The 16344-nt window shown below is 36.9% G+C and overlaps 1 protein-coding gene across 9 annotated transcripts in view; it reads left to right on the top strand.

The window, feature by feature from the left end:
* The window catches only part of Kdm6a (lysine demethylase 6A), a 126063-nt gene extending 125088 nt beyond the window's left edge, over window positions 1–975 (top strand). For 3 of the 9 annotated variants that reach the window (XM_051179512.1, XM_051179508.1, XM_051179509.1), the window contains one exon: window positions 530–974. In XM_051179512.1, the coding sequence (XP_051035469.1) occupies window positions 530–611 (82 nt within the window). In that variant the 3' untranslated portion in view covers window positions 612–974. Of the gene's footprint in view, window positions 1–529 lie in introns of all 9 variants that reach the window. The other 6 variants (XM_051179513.1, XM_051179510.1, XM_051179511.1 and 3 more) reach the window with 3 other exon arrangements.
* The last annotated feature ends 15369 nt before the right edge of the window (window positions 976–16344 follow it).

Raw genomic sequence — 16344 nt, 5'->3', positions numbered from 1 at the left:
AAATCTGAGTGGAACTATAGCCATAATTTATAAATTTTTCTTTTCTTCCAATACTTTCCATATATGTAATCAGAAACTAATTGTGAAGTTTACCTCCTGATGTTTTCATTTGGGTGGTCTTCAAGATTGCTCCCAGAGAAAAGAAAATTATTTGGAATTTACCAAAACCAATGTCTTACTTGTCTAAGACAGATCCCAGAAGGCAGTCACTAGTAAAATTGTAGTTAATTTGTTAAATTGATTTTTTTAAAGCCCTGTCAAAGAAATATATAAAAAGTGGTAAACTAACTTTCCAAGAGCTTTTGGGGGCACAGTAAAATAAAGATGGTCTTAGGTTCTTAGAAAAAGTGGCCAGATGGGAGAGATGATGAAGGAAGTTGCATTGTTACACTGTGTAGCAAGGCTGTTGAACTTTAACTGAGAATAATTGTTTCTAATCTCATAAACCAACTGTGTATTTGTAGCTGTGAACCAAGGAGCACAACTAATGATGATTATACCAAAATAGGCTACCTTGCTTCTTTTCCAGGCTCCTCCATTACCATCCGCTTCATCTTGATATTGTTCCATGGACATTAAACGTGAGACCTTTTCTGCTATTCAGGAAGTAACCCAGTTCTGCACCACTGGTTTTTGTAGCTATCTCGTAAGGCTGCTGGCTGAAAACTGTGTCTATGCAACCTTCCAAGTGTGGAGTATCAACCAACTGGACAGGGAGAGAGTACTGCTCCTACACCAGGACTCTCAAAAAGCTAATCAGCTGAACTTCAGAAAAAATAATAAAATTATAATTCCCCTATTTTGTATATATCTGACAAAACTGGCAACACCATACAGACTACTGACTTGAAGACAACCTCTTTTGTATTTCTGGGCTGATGAATTTGTTTTCATCTATCTTTTCCCTTTCAGAATTTTCCTTGAAAAAAAAAAAAAAATACTACTAGCCTAGCTGGTTATTTCTTTGTAAGATAGCAATTTTAAGTCTTTCTTTGCTCAACTTTTTTTTTTTTTCTTTTCTTTTTTTATGTGGAAAGTTGAGAAACATTTTTTAATGCTTTTATGTTTTTCTGTCTTGTTTTGAAACCATGAGGGTATACTTTTGGTTCCTAAATAAAACATTAAAAAAAAAATTAACAGCCAAGTCACAAAGATAATGAATGGATTGCACATAGACTAAGAAATAAATTTCAGATTTGTGATTTTTGTTTCTAATCTTGATGTAAATTTACACTATTTATAAATACATATTTATTGCTTGAAAATATTTGTGAATGGAATGCTGTTATTTTTTCCAGATTTACCTGCCATTGAAATTTTAAGGAGTTCTGTAATTTCAAACACTACTCCTATTACATTTTCTATGTGTAAATAAAACTGCTTAGCATTGTACAGAAACTTTTATTAAAATTGTTTAATGTTTAAAGAGTTTTCTATTGTTTGAGTTTTAAAAAGAATTTATGTTCACTTTTCAAATCTGATTATATATATTTTATATATACTGATGTCTGTATATATAATATATATAGAAATCTAGATATATATATGTATAAAGATTTAGAACTTAAATTTTTCTTGTTTTAAGTTTCACATCTATGGTAGATTTTTGAGGTGTCTACTGTAAAGTATTGCTTACAAAAAGTATGATTATTTTTAAAGAAATATATATGGTATGTATCTTCACGACCTAAAATGTCAGACTGGTTTATTGTTAAATTGCAACTACTGCAATTACAGACAAATAAAAAAATTCTGCCAAAATGTAGTATAATAGAAAACAAATAGTGATTGAACTTAAAACTTTAAAGGGATTTTTAACACAGGCTTGCCAAATCCTATACATTACTCAGCATTTTATATGGTGGAGGGGGTTTCCAGGGTGAAGGGCCCTGTTTTAAAATGCAAATAAATTAGGCTTATTTTTTAATGTTAGGAAATTTTTAAATCTTATGCCTTTCTGTATGCATGACAGTGGGTTGGGTGACTACAAATTCCTTATCACCAGTAAAATATATTAGGCTATATTAGCATTTACAAATTACTGCGAATAAATGCTAAGATTTCATTTTATAGTAATAATGGCACTTTGCATTTATACCTCCATTTTCTGAAGTACTTGGAACAAATTTTCATTTTAAAAAATTTTCCACAAAAATTATGGACAAAGTAAGTAAAGGGTTGATGTAGCTGAAGGACAACCAATCTGTTAAAATGCCATGCTAAATACATTAATTATCTTTTCAGTGTTTGGCCTAAGTCTTAGGAGCAGTTTAAGGACTGAAAGCATAGAGATGTTTCATTCAGTTGCTTACTAACTTGGTAAACATTGAATGTTTATTGGCATTCATTTCTTATAACTTCAGGAAGGAATAATTCTAAATCATTTGTCTGAGTGCTGACCAATATGTTTAACCACAAATAGTTTAAATGGTTACTTTGTGAAAATCACCTATCCAGAAAGTCCTCTAGAGTGAAATAAGCTAAATGTTTTGTGAACAAAAATTATAAGATAACCTTTAAGGAGCAAAGCTACACCCAACTGTTCTTTGTTCTTGTTTTTCTTACTGGCATATCTTCTGTGTGATTTTGTTAAGATTATTGTCAAGATGAGTATGTTGTCTTACATTTATATAAAAGATTTTTATGTAATCCACATTTAAATAAATGATATATCAAGATTAATACTTAATAGGAACTTAGTCTTTGAATAAATAGAGAAGATAGGAAGTAAAAATCAAATCAGTATTCTCAGGTGAGTGAAGTTCTTTGTCAACAGCCTTACTTCAGTTACCAGCCTTTATGATTTGTAGTTTTCAGGTTTTAGAAGATAGGATAGTTTTGTTTTCTTTACTGCTTGTATAGGTATGTCCATTAAGTCACACACTATCCTGACGGCTTAATAATGAAACAAATTTGCATCATGTCACATACACTGTTCGGAACAAGAAGCTTATCACATAATGTATTACAAAACAGATGTTGATGCAGAGTGGCAACAATTTTTTTTTCTCATTGACACTAATTAAAAAGATATTCCTAATGAACATCAATATAGCAATTCAGTTTTGTTTAACCTGTTATTCTAGGTTGTACATGTTGTGATAAAACCTGAGTTTCTTTTCCAAAGTAACATGGATAATTAGGACCCTTCAGAGTACTAGTAATTGACCAATCAAAATTGAGGATCCCATGTTAGAAGCTTAACGCAATGAGGTGTCTCCTATATATGAAATAGTAGTTTTTTTTTTTTTTTTTAATTGTGTGTCTGATGAGAGAACAATACCCATATGTCATGCCATAAAGTTATGTGGATTTTTATTTATTCCACGTATTTGTCCTGCATATGAATAAAATGTGGTTCCTGCTTTTTAGCCTTAATACATACATATAGGAAGGCAGGTTCATATTCATATATCCTGGGAAACAGAATGAAATCAAGTAGCAAGAGTGACATTAGGACATTGCATGTAACAGGTCAGGATGATTGGAATTCCAAGTGTTGTGGCTGAGGTCGAAGGAATGCCAAAAGTCAGAGAAGTGGTAAGGACCTAACATTGCGAAGCTCTTCCTGCTATATAAGATGTGTTTCATCTTGTAGTTAATATGAAACCTTCTGTTGGATTTAAGCCAAAGAACATTGAATTTTGGAGGTATTACTGCCTGTTTATTGGTTTGGTTTTGTTTCTTCTAAGGCAAAATCTAACTGTGTTTCTTATATTGACGTTGAACTCATGATCCTCCTAACCATAGAGATTACAAGCTTACACTACCATACCTGGCCTGGCTTTCTTTATTGCCCTTTGTAACCATTTCTTCTTACCTGCATTGCAACTAGGATGTTTCTAAAGCTCAGAGCTAAAAGGAAGAGATGATACAGGCTCGAACTTTGAATTTTAAAGACTAAGACTATATGACGGAGTAGATCTTTTTCAGGTGAGTGAGGGTACTTCTAGCCAGAATAAAAAGTGAGAAGTTCCCAGAGGCAGTGTGTCTAAGTTAAATTAGCAATTGGATGTTTGCATCCAAAATTAAGGAGTGACCACAAGTCTATATCCTTTGAGGTGGTGCTAAAGAATAAGATATACAGCAACTGTTAGATGAGAAAATAGGTGGGCCAAATCCATTGCAAACACCACATAAAAAGCAAGCTACAAAGGGGCAAGAAACTTTAACTAGTCCAGAAGATTTTGAGAAAAATAACCATATGCAGCCAAGATAAGGATTAACCAGATGCCCTTGGGTTGCCATTTGATTGTTATTTACCAGAGCTATTCTAGTGAAGTGACAACTTGGTTGCTGGGAAATACTAATTTTGAGAGACATAAATGAGATTTTGTCTTTCCAGTATCTCCACAACAAATTATGTTGTTACTGCTTGGTGACTGGCAGATCACCAATTTCAGAAACATGGGGGGTGGGTGCTGATGATGTGGGGAAAATATGAGCGCTTGCAACAGAGCCTATAGCTGGAGTTTGATCCCCAGAACTCAAAATGGTGGAAAGAGAACAGATTCCTTCAAGTTTCTCTGGTGTGTGTCCACAAATGTGCGCATATGTGCATGCTACCTAAGCTGTGTGGTGGTGTTTTTAAAAAATTAAGGACTAAAATGAGAAAGAGACTGTTACACCTTCAGTATTTATACTATGAACTTGTGCTTACTTAGTACTTCCCTCCATTTAGCCCTGGATTAAGTACTGTTTGAACCTCATCTTTACATTTTTAGTAAATTGAGTCAAATGGACATCGTGTACTTTGCATTAAGTGGGCAAGCCAAAATACCATTTTGCAGCCCTGTTCCAGATTTGTACTTATTAATAGAGAATTAGGACTCAATGCTTAGTCCACCACTGTGTTTGTATTAAGGATCTTTCCTATTTGAATTTTTCTTTACTAAGATCAAGATACCTTTAAACTTGATAGCCTATAATAAAGTTGACCATATCTGTTAATAGCCCAAAACAGAATTCCCTTGAGATTGAAAGAGAGCACCATTAATAAATAATTAAGCTGGACAGCAGCTATAAAATGGAACTGCTCTGAACAAGCCAAGGATGTATAAACTATAACATTAAGTTGTTAAACATTTTCATATGAAACGGCAGGTTCCTAATGAACATAAAGACTATTAACAGATTCATAACTGTGCATGAGATCAAGATAGGATTAATGGGTTGGAGAGATGGGTCATTGGTTAGCAGCATGTATTGTTCTTCCAGAGGACCTAGGTTCAATTCCCAGCACTGACATCACGCAGCTCACATCTTCCAGGTTCAGGAGATCTGATACCCTCTTCAGGACTCTACAACCACATGTATTCACACATGACCCCCCCCCACACACACACACACACATGCAATTTAAAAATAGCATTTTAAAATTACATTTAATATGAACCAATACTCCCAAAATATACTTACCTTCAAAAATGCTAAATGTATTTTAAGGGAAGGGAGGAAAGAGAAAGTGATTTGAAGGCTTATGTAGTTTCAGTTAAAGATTAATTGTGGTGCCTTATAGTTTGAGGTATGTGTAATACATTTGGCAGAAAGAAATTCCCTCAGAGCATTGAGGGGGGGGCATTGAATGGAGAGAGAAGTAGGAGAGGGGGAGAAGAGGAAAACACGTGTGACTAGGAAGATTGAGTCAGGGGAGGAATAGAAGACAGGAAGGAGAGAACATAAAAGAGGGAGCCAATGTTGATTTGAAGAGAAAACTGAACCCAAAGAAAGGTCTAGAGACCTGCAGGACTGCCGCTAACTAACAATTTGAGCATCCGTGGAAAGGCTACCATAAATGCCCTTCCTGGAGAGTGAGATCAACAACTAACTTATCCATGGAGCCCTCATCTAATACCTGTTGGAAACAGAAGCAAACACCCATAACTAAATGCTGAGTCGAACTAGAAACCAGATGGAGAGGACAAGACCAGGTTGCAGAAACACATAGAGATAGAGAGAACTGACCTGAACAAGGAGGAGCTAATGGGCCCCCAGACTGATAGCTGGGAATCCAGCATGGGATTGACTCAGGCCCCACTGAATATGGGTCTCAGCCAGAAAGACTGACCAGTCTAAGGGACCTCAGACAGTGGGACTAGGATGTATCCCTGGTGCACAAAAGGACCTTATGAACACATCCCCCATGGAGGGATACTGCCTTAATCTAGAGACAGGAGAGAAGTCCTAGTCCCTACTTCAAATGACCTGTCAGATCTACATGACCCCACCTGGATGGCATTGCCCTACATGTGGAATCGGGGTGGGGGATGGGAGGGGAGGGTGGGAGGGAGAGGGGACTGCGATCGACATATAAAATAATTAAGAAAAGAAATTAATGTTATCTATAGAGAATTTGATATTTAGGAATTCATTATCTTTCATTAAAAGTATTCATTGGATTGAACATTTAAGATGATTGTGGAAGTCTGTTGAATACATGGAAATCAAGGCTGGACAAGGTTCAACAGTTATGTGCTGTAGTGCAGTTCTAGTACCCATGTACACAATGATTTAAATAAACGGAAGTCAGGATTAAAATTGAATATTTTCTGGATGAAGATACTTAGGCCATTGTGGGAAGGGGAGACATTCAAATCTATAAGTTATATTGATGCAAAAGGACTGTAATTTAAGATTTGTGAGTACAAGTGATGTATACAAATTCCAAGTAGAGGGTGTGTGAGTGTGTGTGTGTGTGTGTGGTACACACATTGAAACCTCATCAATCACTTTCTGCCTTACTGCCTTGAGACAGGGTCTCCCAATGAACTGCAAAGTTGTTGTTTTGGCTAAGTTGACTGGGTAGGAAGCTCTGTCTTTGTCCCACAAAATGCTCTGGTCACAGACACATATATCCATATCTTTATTTATGTGAACACAGGATTCAAATGCAGATTTTCATGTTAGCACTACAAATACCCATCCATTAAAACATTTCCCAGTCGCCCCAATGCTTCATGTTCCCCCATTATATTATTGTATGCATGCAGGTAATAGAATGATTTCTATGGTGAAGCATATTAACATCTATCTTTGTACAATTGATTTAAAAGTAGCTAGAAATCTCAGTCCCTATTATGGTATCAGGTTATTTAGACCATGTTAGTTATTAAAATTTATATTTATCATGCATATCTGCCTGTTCCACTCTGGCTTTATTGATCTGCTGTCTATAATTAGTTGGGGATATACATCCTTGAGATAATCGCCAGTGCACCCCTGGGATTAGTTATTAAACAATGAATTGTGCTTTGTCCCCTCAGATCCTACTTTTATCCATCCTCTCCCTTACCCTTCACCCGCAACTTGTTGGTACTGATTGTGTCATCTTCTGTGTGTATTAAAATATTGATTAGCCCAAAAATTGCCATGTCATATTAAATCAGGTTGAGTTCATAGTCCATGAATTAGAATTCTCCTAGATTTAGCTCCATTTAATTCTCCAGAAAAAGCCAGCCAGGAGCCAACAATCCAACCACCTTCAGGGAACTTCCTGGAGCTACTCTGAGCACACTAGACCTGCCTATCCACACGGGACCACCCGTAATTTCCAACTGCCTGGTCTCTGACCCCCACCAATGGTCCTCTACAGACTCTCTGCAGCCTGGATCCTTGACCCCTATCACAGGGCCTCTGCCAAAGAGGACTCTGCTGGAGAGTGCCAGGCCCAGGCTAGATCTGCCTATCAGCTTAAGGAAAGAGGCTGAAAAAGAAATTAGCCACAAACAACATAAAGTATCTTGGGGTAACACTTAAAATCAGAGAGGTTTTGCAGTCAAAAGGCAGAGGCAGGTGGATCTCTGTGAATTTGAGGCCAGCCTGGTCCTACATAGGAAGTTCCAGACCAGCTAAAGCTACATAGAGCTGTCATAAAAATAAATAATTAAAAAATATGTTAGATAAATAACATAATGATCAAGAACAAGTCAAACACAAAATTGCAAAATTACTAGAGAAAAATAAAAATCAGAGTAAATTAGTAAACTGGAATCTAAAAGATTAATACAAAGAATTGATGGAACACAGTTGGTCCTTTTAAGGGATAAATGATAAACCCTTAGCCAAATTAGCAAGAAAAAAAGACCCAAGTTAATAGAATTAGAGATGAAAGAGTGGTCACAACAGATATCACTGAAACCAAGAGTCATTGAACAATATTTTGACAATATAAGTTGGGAAAATCTGGAAGAAATGAATACATTTCTAGACACATATCATTCTTCTTCTTTGCTGCAGCTTCAGGCAATGAAACACTATCCACCAAACTCAGCAAACCCACATAGAGTTTATTGGGAAAGGAAGTAAAGGGAGGGGTATGTGTTAACTGATTGGGAGCAGAAATGCAAAAAGGGAGAATATGTTGGAGGTGCATGCTTATGAAGGTAAAGGGAGCAGTTTAGAACGAGGCTCAACAGTTGGGGCTGTTGAAACTGGAGTCATGGAGTTTCCGTTTGCCCAGCTCCATGTGGCCCCAGCTCCTCATGGTTTCTGCATGGAGCCACTTAATGCATGCACTATATAGCCATGCAACCTTTGACAACCTTTGAGTAGTCAGCAAGGAGCTATCTCCTGTCAAAGACAGACCCCAGGGTGAGGTAAGATAACCTGGAGAAGAAGGATCCGGAGTCGAGGAGAATACCCAAGGATTAGAGAGGCCCTTCAACCAGGAAATGTTCCCTAAGGAGAAGCCATAAGCCCAGGAGAGGGCTGGCGCTGAGTGATAGGCCTGTGTTGAGGAGAAACTACGTAAGATTAAAACATAGTTAGGAGCCACCCAACTCAGGTACTGGGAACCAAACATAGATCTTCTGGAAGAACAGGAAGTCACAACCAATGATCTATTTCTCTACCCTCACTTTTTTTTTTTTTTTTAATTTTTAAGGTCATTTGAGGCTCCTTAGGGGCGACTTTTAGGAACTTGGACAGATTCCCTGAAGTCCTTAACTTTCCTTCTACCTTGTGCCATCTGCTGGGGTCTTGCTAACCATGCAGCTTCTCTTGAAAGCATTGAGAGCATTTTCCTCTGTGCCGATCCTCTCCTTGTAGAAAACACAAAATGTGTTTTAAATTTTACCTGCTGTGTAACAGATAAATCTTGACAAAGACAGATCTTTCTAATTAGAAGCCTGACAAACTCAGCAGAAAGTATAAGTAATTATTTGACAAAACAGAAAATAATGTGTTTTTTAGACAGATTTTTACAAAGCCATACTATTTTAAGGTATAACTTTCAGAAGTCTTCTTGTGACATGCTTAAACATTTTTTTTTCTAATCTCACTTTACTTCCATTTTGGAATAATCCTTTATCTTCAGGATAAAATCTCCATACAAAATCCTTTCTCATCTAAAATTATATGATTTCCCTTAATCTTTTTAACAACAAAATTATATATCTGCAACTTTTTAATTTAAATTTTTAATTTTTGAGATTTTCATACATGTGCCCTATATTTATATAATTTCTTGCCCCCCTCTCTCTTTTTCCAAGTCTTCCTGTGTTTTCTCCACTCCCTCTAAAATTTATAGCCTTCCCTTTAATTACTATTACACTCACATATGTATGTATATGCCCTATCAAGGAGCTTGTCTCTAGGGAAAATTGAGTCTTCTTCTGAAGTGGTTTGAATGAAAATGTTCCCCCATATGGCATTTGAACATTTGGTCTCCATTTGGTGGTACTTTGAAGGGAGGTTTTGGAGGTGTGGCCTTGCTTGAGGAAGTATGTGACCAGGTGCAGGCTTTGAGACTAAAATGCCTTGCACCATTTCCAGCTCACTCTGTTTCATACATGTGATTCAAGATATTAGTTCTCATCTTCCTGCTCCTGCCACCATGCCTGCTGCCTGCCCCCATACTGTTCCATTCCCATTTAAAAGTATTATAGGCTCTAATGCTCTGAAACTATAAGCCAAATAAACTATTTCTTCTATGTCACCTTGGCCGTGGTGTTTTATCACAGCAACAGAAATGTTAACTAATACACCCTCTCTCAGCAGCTCTTCATGTAAGGGTGGGATCTTGTGAACTCTCCCATACCCACACTGGCATGTCATCTGGCATTGTCATTATGCAGATCTTGTTTAGGCCCATGAGATTTCATGGGCACAGCTTTCCTGTCATGACTAGAAGACATTACTTAGTAGTGGGCATACTGGTCCCCAGACTTTTATAATCTTTCTGGCCCCTCTTCTGTGTTTTTTTTTCTGTGTCTTTAGTGTAGGGGTTACATCTTAGATGTATCAATTGGAGCTGGTCGTCTCATTTCGGCCAGTTATGGATTTCTGCAATAGTCTCGAACTGTTACAAAAAGAAGCTTCTTTGATGAAGGGTGAAAGCAATACTTACCTATGGGTATAACAACACATATTTAGAATATAGATAGAAATTCTATTGGTTTAGGAAACTGACAGTAGTAGGTTATTATCTAAAGTCGATGACCTCTTCCAGCCATAGGTATAGGTGGTTGGCTAGGTTTACAGTACCAGGCATAAACTTTTTCCTATTAAGCAGACATTAAGTATGATTAGACAGCTATTGGTTACCCTCAAGATAAAATGCCACTATGGAACCATTGGGGTTATCTTGCCAAGTTGACTATTGCTTTGATTCACAGACTTTACAGTTGCATAGGCTTACTGATTACTTTTCTCCCGTGGCAGCTTCCATAGCACCTTCCAATACTGTGAGAGCTAGTCCTCAGGGTGGAGGCTTCCAGATCAGTTCAGTTGGATTCATCTGTGTCCTGTGTCCAAAGTGTGTGATATCTCAGCAATGGACTCCTGTCTTCAAGTTTTGGGAGTCAGCCAAGGGCAATGGAAATAGCTTGCACGCCTTCGGGAATCTCTTGAACATTCCTGGCCAGCAATAAGAAGGGATCTTTCCCATATCTGGAACTAAGGTTGTTGTGGGAAGCATTATCACCCAAGTGATACAACTCCACTATGTGTGAATTTTAAGTAAGCTTATAAAATAATGTTTCTAATTGGTGCTAGGGAATCTCCCAGAAATCCACAAGGATGACCCCAGCTAAGACTTCTAGCAATAGTGCAGAGGGTACCTGAACTGATTTTTCTCTTGTAATCAGATTGATTACTACCCTAATTGTCATCACAGAGCCTTCATCCATTAACTGATGGAAGCAGATGCAGAGATCCAAATCAAGCATTGGGCTGAGCTCTGGGAGTCCAGTCAAAGAGAGGGAGGAGGAAATATATGAGCCAGGGATGTCAAAATCATGGAGATATCTACAGAGATATCTGAACAAGCAGGTGAAAACTCATGAATTCTAGACAGCAGCGGTGGAGCCCTCCAGGGGACTGAACTAGATTCTCTGCATGTGGAAGACAGTTGTGAAGCTTGAGCTATCTGCGGGGCCCCTGGCAGTTGGACCAGTATCTATCTCTGGTGAATGAGCTAGATTGTAGTAGCCCATTCCCTATGGTGGGATGCCATGCTCAGCCTTAATTCAGGGAGGAGGAGCTTGTCCTGCCCTAACCTATTGTGCCAGACTTTGTTGACTTACCAGTGAGAATGAGTGGACTAGGGGTGGACTGGGGAGGAGGGGTGGGAGGGAGAATTGTGATTGGAATATAAAATGAAATTTTATAAAAAAATGTTTCTCTGTAGCTTTTCAATTATCCTTACTGCTGTTTATCTCTCCTTTCTCCCTCTGTTACATTTGTAACATTTTATATTTCCTATATTACTTCACAGTTCCTTTTTGTCTATTTTTCTTTACAAATTTAGAAAACACTTTATTCTTAATAAAACAACTTTATGTTTTAATGAAATACAGGAAGTTGTATCTGAAACACAGGCAAAGTGTCTTTAACAGTCCTGAAGATGTTTTCAAAGCAACAAATTAAAATTAATCAATTCATTAATGATTTAAATTTTATTATAACAAGTATTTAGAAATTGTTTTTGTTAAAAAACCATTTGTTTTTCATTTGGGGTGATGAGGTATCCAATATAAAATAAGGTTCTAGATCTCTGTTCTTATTTTTGTGTCTCTTTCCTTTTTGAGGTACTTTACCATTTTGGAAATCACATTAATTACTCAAGGAAAACTTAAAGCACAAAAATAAATCACTGTCATAGTTCCTGGGTTTTAAAAACAGTAGAACCTAGCATGGCCATCTCTGAGATGAGGATAATTGTCCATGAGGGCAAAACTATACCCCAGAACAGGATCAGTCCTTTTCTTTCTCCCCCTCCTCACCATCTCTTCGAATACATACTTATGGCCAAGTTAACCTCATGGGGCTGTTGAGGATAATAGTTTTTCCTTTAAACTCTAGTTATATTGTGAACTAAAAGGTTTTGGGGTTAATTTAACAGCTTAAATGTACATGTGTATTGTAAGCCAATTTGGTACCACGTAAACAATTTAAAAATATATACATTTGTAAACAATGTGTGCATACATATTCATACATAAAGTTATATTTTAAAAATACTGAAGATTTAAAAATATTTTATTTCATTTTATGTGTATATATGTTTTTCCTGCCTGTATCTGTGTGTACCAAGTGAGTTCCTGGTGCCTGTGGAGGTCAGAAAATGGTATCAGATCCCATGGAACTAGAGTTACAGACAATTGTGAACTACCATGTGGGTACTGTGAATTGAACCCAGGTCCTCTGGAAGTGTAGCTACTGCTCTTAACTGTAAATGGAATTTTCTTTGGGCTGCCAGCTCACAAAAAAATGACACAGAGACTTATTATTAATTATAAAAGTTTAGCCTCAGCTTAGGCTTGTTCCTAACTAGTTCTTACAACTTAAATTAACCCATATTTTGGCTCAGTTACCTTTTATTCCTTACTGCCCATCCTGTTTCCTCCACATCTGCCTGCATATTCCACCTTTCTTTTTCTCTGTCCACAGAAGTCCCTAGTCTCTTCCTGCCTACCTGAAAAAATCATTCTGCTCTTAATAAACCAATCACATGACACATCTTCATACAGTGTAAAGGAATATTTTGCAACACTTAAGCACTGAGCCATCTCTTCAGCCCGATACTGAAAGTTTTTAACTTTTGTCAGCTTTAAATTAAACTGTTGTTCAGAACTTTTATTTAAGCAGTCTTAAGTCCAAAGTACTCTCAAAGATATGACTCTTAATGTAAATAAAGTAGAAAACTTCCTTATTTTAATCACATAGAGTCTGATTATTAATAAAGAAAAAAGTAGGCTGAGAAGATATCCGCAGCTTGGTTCTTAAATAACTGTGATGGTTAGGTTTTTTTTTTTTTCAACTTTTATGCTAATTGTCGACTTGACATAATCTAGAATCAGCTGGGAAGGAACTCATACTCTAGATTAAGTTTGCCTGTGGGAATATTTCTGGGATTTCCTTCCATTAACTGGGGTAAGAAGAACAGCCTACCCTGGGTGGCACCATTACCTGGCCAGTGAACTCTAAATTATTGAATACTGAAGAAAATGAGCTGAGCATTAGCAAGCATGCTTCAATTCATGCTATTGACTATGGTTGCAATGTGACTAGTTGTTCCAATTTCTGACTGCCTTGGCTTCCCACCAATGATGAACTGTACCCAGCAATTATGAGTTAAACACACACATTCTATTTTAAGTCACATTTGTCAGAATATTTTATTACAGTGTGGTGGCTTGAATGAGAAATGTCTTCCATAGTCTCTGGCATTTGAATATTTGTTACCCACTTGGTGACAGTGTTTGGGAATGTGTTATTTAAGAAGTGCAGACTTACTCTTTCAGTATGTCAATGGAGGCAGGCTTTGAGAGCTTAAAGATTCAAGCCACTTCCAGTTCATGCTTTCTGCTTTTTGCTTGTGGTTGTAGACCTGAGCTCTCAACTTGCTTCTCCAACTGCCATGTCTGTCCCCACCATCACAGCCATAACAGAGTCTCTAGGAATGTAAGCTCAATTAATTTGTTCATTAATTGCCTTGGTCATGGTGTTTTAGCACAGCTATAGAAAAGTAACTAAAGCACACAGCAGCAGGAAAAAAAAATACCAAGGGAGTGATCTTTTGTATTTTTTCAGTTTTAAGTGGGATGAAATAAGAACTTTGAAAAGGATATCTTTTGAAAGAGATGCACAAGTAAACTACAGCTTTATATTTTAATGTCATAAAATCAAAGATCCAAACATGACTACATATAACTAGTTCATTTAGTATTTGACAAAGATGTCAAAACCATACTCCAGAGAAAAGAAAACATCTTCAATAAATGGTGCTGGGAAAAACTGGATTGTCCACATATAGGAGAATGAAATTAGACCCATATCTACCACCTTCCACAAAAATTAACTCCAATTGGATCAAATGTGAAACCTGCAACACTGAAACTGTAAGAAGAAAATATAGGGGGTGTCCTACATGATATAAATATAGAAAAGTTCTTCCTGAATAGGACTTAATTTGTTCAAGCATTAAGGCTCACAATGACAAGTGGATCCTCATAAAAATAGAAAATTTACACAAAAAAAGAAACAATCCACCAGGTGAAGAGAATTCTTCTCAAATAGAGATGATCCTTGTCAGTTCTACATCTGACAGAGGATTATATCCAGAATATGTGAAGCACAAATAATTATTCAAAAATTCAGCTTGAGAACTGAACCAAGAGTTCTCAAAAGAAGAAAAAAAATAGCTAAGAGATATCTCAAAAAATGTTTACTGTCCCCGGCAATTAGAGAAATGCAAATCAAAACAACTTTAATATTTCTTCTTACCCTAGACAGAACAGCAAAGATCAACAACAACCAACAGCAAATGCTGGAGGGGGCAGGATTGATGGAAAAGGGACCCTCATTCAACTGTTGGTGGGATAGCAAACTATTTGGAATTCTGAAAAATCACTGTGGAGTTACTTGCTCAAAGGTGTCCACTGCCACTCTTTAATGATAGCTAGGAAATGGAAACAATTGAAAAGTCCTTAAACTGATGAATGGATAATTTAAAATGTGGGCTATACCTGACCTCTCCAAGACCTTTATCATGAAAGGGTGTTGAATTTTGTCGAAGGCCTTTTTCAGCATCTAGGGAGATAATCATATGGTTTTTCTTTTTCAGTTTGTTTATATGGTGGATCACGTTGATAGATTTTCCTTTGTTAAACCATCCCTGCATTCCAGGTCATGGTCATGGTGGATGATTTATCTGGTGTATTCTTGAATTCAGTTTGCCAGTATTTTATTGAGTATTTTTGCATTGATGTTCATCAGGGATATTGGTCTGTAGTTTTCTTTCTTAGTTGTATCTTTGTGAGGCTTGGGTACCAAGGTTATTGTGGCCTCATAAAAAAGTTTGGCAATGAACTTTCTGTTTCTATTTTGTGGAAGAGTTTGAGGAGTAGTGGTATTAGTTCTTCCTTGAATGTCTGGTAGAATTCTGTGCTGAATCCATCTGGCCCTGGACTTTTTTGGTTGGAAGGTTTTCGATGACTGCTTCTATTTCATTGCGGGTGATAGGTCTATTTAAGTTGTCTGTTCTTGATTTAATTTTGGTAAGTGATAGTTATCCAGAAACTTGTCCATTTCCTTTGAATTTTCAATTTTTGTGGAATACAGATTTTCAAAGTATGACCTGAAAATTGTCTGGATTTCCTCTGTGTCCGTTGTTATGTTCCCCTTTTCGTTTCTGATTTTGTTAATTTGCATGTTCTCTATCTGCTTTTTCATTAGTTTGGATAAAGGTTTGTCTATCTTGTTGATTTTCTCAAAAAACCAACTCTTCGTTGCATTGATTTTTTGTAATGTTTTTCTGGTTTCTATTTTGTTGATTTCAGCCCTCAAGTTGATTATTTCCTGGTGTCTACTCCTACGGGGTGAGTTCGCTTCTCTCTGTTCTAAGGCTTTCAGTTGCGCTGTTAATTCTCTTTTGTGACTATCCTCTGTTTTCTTCATATGGGCACTTAATGCAGTGAACTTCCCTCATAGCACTGCTTTCAAGGTGTCACATAAGTTCGGGTATGTTGTGTCCTCATTCTCGTTGAATATTAGAAAGTCCTTAATTTCTTTATTTCTTCTTTGACCCAGGAGTGGTGAAATTGCACATTGTTCAGTTTCCATGAGTTTGCAGGTTTTCTGCTATTTGTGTTGTTGTTGAATTCCAATTTTAAAGCATGGTGGTCTGATAAGATACAGGGGACTATTCCTATTCTCTTGTATCTGTTGAGGTTTGTTATGCCACCTAGTATGTGGTTGATTTTAGAGAAGGTTCCTTGTGGAGCATAGAAGAAGGTATATTCTTTTGTCTTTGGATGGAATGTTCTATAGATGTCTGTTAACCCCAGTTGAGACATAATTTCTGTTAGTTCTTTTGTTTCTTTGTTGAGTTTCTGATTTGTGGTC

The sequence above is a fragment of the Phodopus roborovskii genome, unplaced genomic scaffold (assembly GCF_943737965.1).
Source record: "Phodopus roborovskii unplaced genomic scaffold, PHOROB, whole genome shotgun sequence".
Lineage (NCBI taxonomy): Eukaryota > Metazoa > Chordata > Mammalia > Rodentia > Cricetidae > Phodopus > Phodopus roborovskii.
The sequence above is the reverse complement of the archived record's forward strand: the minus strand, read 5'-3'. Positions and strand labels throughout refer to the sequence as shown.